General features: G+C 37.2%; 1 protein-coding gene across 1 annotated transcript in view; it reads left to right on the forward strand.

Annotated features, from left to right (window-relative positions):
- Positions 1-614: 614 nt before the first annotated feature.
- LOC122249259 (uncharacterized) overlaps positions 615-4,656 on the forward strand; it is a 9,158-nt gene continuing 5,116 nt past the window's right edge. The window contains exons 1-2 of the mRNA XM_043009974.2: positions 615-736; positions 3,998-4,434. Of these exons, the coding sequence (XP_042865908.2) occupies positions 4,003-4,434 (432 nt within the window). The 5' untranslated portion in view covers positions 615-736; positions 3,998-4,002. The remainder of the gene's footprint in view (positions 737-3,997; positions 4,435-4,656) is intronic.

The following is a 4,656-nucleotide window of genomic DNA, read 5'->3' on the forward strand; positions in this document are numbered from 1 at the left end:
ACACACACTGAAGCGAGCCCGCCTATATCAGCGTGTGCTGATTCGTGAGAGAGAGTGCCAACGAGTGTTGACCTGAGCTTGGTCCTTACTTACCATGATGCCCTTCCACGTCAGTAACCGCCAGGCGACAGTGGAAACCCACGAACTTGGACGAGGCTCGGTCTGTCGACCACAGGGATGTGAGGTCGGCGCGCTGTCCACTGAGCTACCAGACGGCTGTTAGACAGGTAATTGGGTTAAGATTCTGAATACGAAATATGCCCCGAATTCATATTTTACCCTCATCTACTCCATGCCCTCCCCTACAATGAAACCCAGATTGTGGAGCATAGGGCTGGAATCGCGGATTATATGAATAGTAGAGGTTCAGATAACACTTTTGTGATTAGTAACGCGGCATTTTTCGGAAAATTTACCTTAAGATATTTCATGAATGAATAATTCGAATAGTATCAATTATTTTCTCAAATCATTTATTTCTCCCTTAAATGCTATAAGATTGCTTTCCAAACACCTCAGCGCACAGACACTACGAGCCTAAAAGTAATTTCACACCTTTAAAGAAAATATACCCATCAATCATTCTATATAAGAAACAACACCACCACATTTTTCATCAATCCAATCTCATTAATTATACAACCAGAAAGTATTATATAAACCGCCTTAAAAATATCCCCGACACAAAATTTTACGCCAGTACCCTTCACGTCGCGACTCCACGTGTGTTTACCGGGTAAAGCTCTCCCCTTATTTGTGTTATTTTTGGTGTTATTATTGCGAAATGGCATGAATTTGGTTCATTACTATCCCGTATGGTTATGGCGAGGCTTAGATATGGGCAGTGTGTCCCTTAGAGAGTGGAAATAGCGGTGGATACTGTTGACTTATGTAGGTTACTGGAGCACGAGAAAGTAAACATTGAAGATATTTTGTCAAATTCCTTCTTATTTTCGGTGATTTCTTAATGAATATTGTCCGTTCGAGAGATATATTTTGCCAAGGGAAGACGGAGCTTAACGGCAATATTTATAGAATCTATTATGGTTGCCTTTACCTATACTTGTCACAAATAGTAATGAAAGTGAATGTTCAGAATAGGAAAGGAGAGAAATATTTAAGTAATTTATGTGCACGTGAAGTTGTCCTGTAGTGAACAGAGCGATTTTTGTAAGGGGAAGACTAGATAACCGACTTTTCTGTGGATTTAGGGTCAAATAAAGCAACACTTTAAAAATTACTCTTAATATATCATTTACGTAGAAAATATCTTTAATTTTACTGGGTTATTTTATGCCTTCACACCTTTTGGCTCCAGTATTGTCACTCTTGTGGGCTTGCATTAACTAAAACCACTGTAAGTGCACACTAGACATCAAAAGTAATTCAGTGATATAAGTTTGACACCTTATGACAAGGATTTTTTTATCATTACTATTACTAAAAAATAAAGAAATTAAGAACAAATGAAACAATGTATGAGGCTGAGGCCGGGATCTCTCATCACAATCTGTGAATGTGTGACCACCTCCCCGTACGCTCCAGCAAAGGCAAACAGGCCTCCAATATTTGCGCTCTGGCAGCATTGAACCGTTCAACCTCCATGGTGATTCAGTGTCCAATGGGGTAGCAGCCCAAGCTCTATTTTGCCAAATGTATATGGCGGAGGTTTGTTGGCCTTTGCTGAGCGCGGAAGCCAAGACAGGGTTTTGTGTGTTATGTTTCAGAGAAATTAGTATGAGGTTTGTTCAAAGAAAAGTGAATTATTCTTTGATTAAGTTAAAGAAATAAGGTTCATTATTTTGACAAGATGTTTGTTTACATGCAACTGTAATTTTGTAAGAAAGCATTATAGAAATGGCAGAATTTGGCTTGTACTTTTCCAATATATGACGCCTGCTGTAGCAGTCTTGTTACTTTGTATGCTCATATATATATATATATATATATATATATATATATATATATATATATATATATATATATATATATATATATATATATATATATATATATATATACATACATATATGATATAAATATATTTTATAGGAATGTATTTTCAGTTAGATAACTAAGAAGGATATTTATATTTATATTTCCCTCTGTAAATTTCATTTAACCGTTGAGCTAAAAAAAAAGTGCCATCAAATCTTCACCTTCTATACTCAAGACAGACAGACCTCGTTAACATCCTTGTCCATCTAACGTAGAATAAGAACAAATCCAGGGTGTATCTTATTCAGACTGTAGTCACTCCATTGCAGATCACGGCAAGTTTTTTTGTGGATTCTTTAGAACATTGCCGATATTGAAATTAGAAAATGCCCCAGTTTGAAAGACACTGGAGGAGACTTTTAAACATTACATCAAATAGTTATCTCATGTGCACATAATTTCCATGAGATTTCTGTTCCCTTTTTTTGTTTTTCTTACTGTATTTGATTTCATATAAGTTCTTTATTTTACTTACCCCATTTTCCCCCCAATCACAAGGAATTTGATATTTGGAGGTTTCCATACTTGGAAAGGATTAGAATGCATTGGTGTCCACGTTAGTATTTTTTCCTCTTCTTCTTTGACACTGTGAAAGCCTTTGATTCTATATTTTTTGTGTGATTATGTCAAGGGGATTATATGGACATTAAGGGGAATGGGATATGAAATTGATTCACAGCAGATAAATTTGAAGAATTTATAGAATTATAGCTATACCTTTAAGTCTCAAAAACACAAAAGACGAAAAGAGGGAAAATTTGCTCTTGCGGCGTGACAGACCAGAAGCGCTATGGGTATGAAAGGAAAATATTGACTGTAAAGATAATTGAGGAATCTCATATGTTTTTATTTATTCTACAGTATAGTTTCATTAATAAGCATTTATTTACAATCAGACATCAAAACTGAAAACTTGACAGGGGTGGGGTGGGTGGCTGCAGGAATGCAAGCTGCCATGCGTGTGGTTAAAAACTAGATACATTAGATTAGATTTGAGTAAGTATTGCTTTGGAGGGATAAGATAGGGGACTGAAGTTGGCCCTCGACATGCAAAAAGTCACTTTGATCGAGTTGACAGGTTGACTGCTAGCCAGAAGTCTTAGGACAATCAAGGAACACAATGAATATCATTTACTGAAGTAGTGGTTTCAGATGTCCATATTGTTGAGGGAGAGGTAGTGATATTTAATTGCCTTGTGCATTAGACCTGTTGTTTCTTCTTCTCACACTTTTTGATTTTAGGCGGAAAACACTATGACACTCTGGCAGGGATGACAGAACTGGCACTGGTACTCGAGGTCCCTAAGATGACAGACCTCATTTGCTTGCTATATCCACAACACTTTACCTTCACCCTTTCCCATTAGTCAGTTTTATGTTGATTTTTGGTGCTCCATATAACACAGTTGCGGAATGTTTTCCTGCCGAGATCTTGTGGTTAGAGAGAAGGGAATAAGGATTTCATAATGGATCCTCAAATGGTGTTATATCGTTTAGTATGGGAGCATAATAGGTTGGTTCTACTTACAAGATTGCTAGCACATTGATTCAGACGTTTTGGCGACAGTTGATGCTGGTTTGTTTGTCTGTTTCATGTCCAGTTCATTTTCCCTCTTCCAAAAGGTGATGGTTAGTAAGACCTGATATTTGTTACAGCTTATTTAGCTTTGTTACAGTTTATTAATATTGCCTGTACATGAAAAGTAGATATATTTCATCAAATGCATTTATTCTTGTCTGTAAAGCATCTTGGGTTGTATGCAGATGTATTTTGTCCAACATAATAACTTTATTTTGATTGTTAGTTTCACTTATTTTCTCAGTTGTATTGATGGTGTTTTTGGACAGATGTATGTTCTTTTGATGAGTGGATGGCATATCATGTATAAAGATGATCTTGTTTTGAGAAGTTATTGTGTTCTTTCTCGTCTCTTTGTTTTCCTTTTGATCCATTACTCTTGCAGTGGCATTGTTAAAAACGCCATTTTTTTTCTTTCAGTCATTATGCATGCAGACTTGAGAAGAGACAATCTCCTGGGCCCCATGGCAGGCGGATCTGATGAGGACAGTAGTGATGACGTAGAAGAGGAAGTGGAGGAGGAGGAGGAGGAGGGAGATGGCGACGAGGAGGAATTTGATGAGGAAGAGGAGGAAGCAGAGGGCGAGGGTGCTGGGGAGGAGGCAAACATTTTTGAGGAGTCCGACGAGGAGGGAGATGATGTGGAGGAAGAAGAGTTCGAGAACAGCGAGAATGAAGACGAAGAGGAAGATTCAGACGATAACGAAGATGACGACGGGAACACTGAGGAGCACATAGAGGATGCAGAGGACAATGGTAACGACATTGAAGAGAGTGCAGAAGAAGACGACGATAATGAGGAAGAGGAAGAGGAAGAAGAAGAGGACACAAATAATGATGAAGATCAGCCAGAGCATGTTAGTATATATAGTACAAGTAATTCAGGAAACTGAGGCAACTTTTCAAATATTAAATATGTTTCCCTTTCTTGTTTATGCATGTGCATTTGAGAATATGTATTCTTAGATGTACATGTACAAATGCATCTGAGCAGGAGAGTTAATGTTTTAATTTTATTTTTTATTTATTTTTTTCTAATAGTTTCTCCTATAAAGACAATGACCTCATAATTAAATCAA

The sequence above is a fragment of the Penaeus japonicus genome, unplaced genomic scaffold, assembly GCF_977035675.1.
Source record: "Penaeus japonicus unplaced genomic scaffold, GWHDUDI00000001_assembly GWHDUDI00000030, whole genome shotgun sequence".
NCBI classification, from domain to species: Eukaryota; Metazoa; Arthropoda; class Malacostraca; order Decapoda; family Penaeidae; genus Penaeus; species Penaeus japonicus.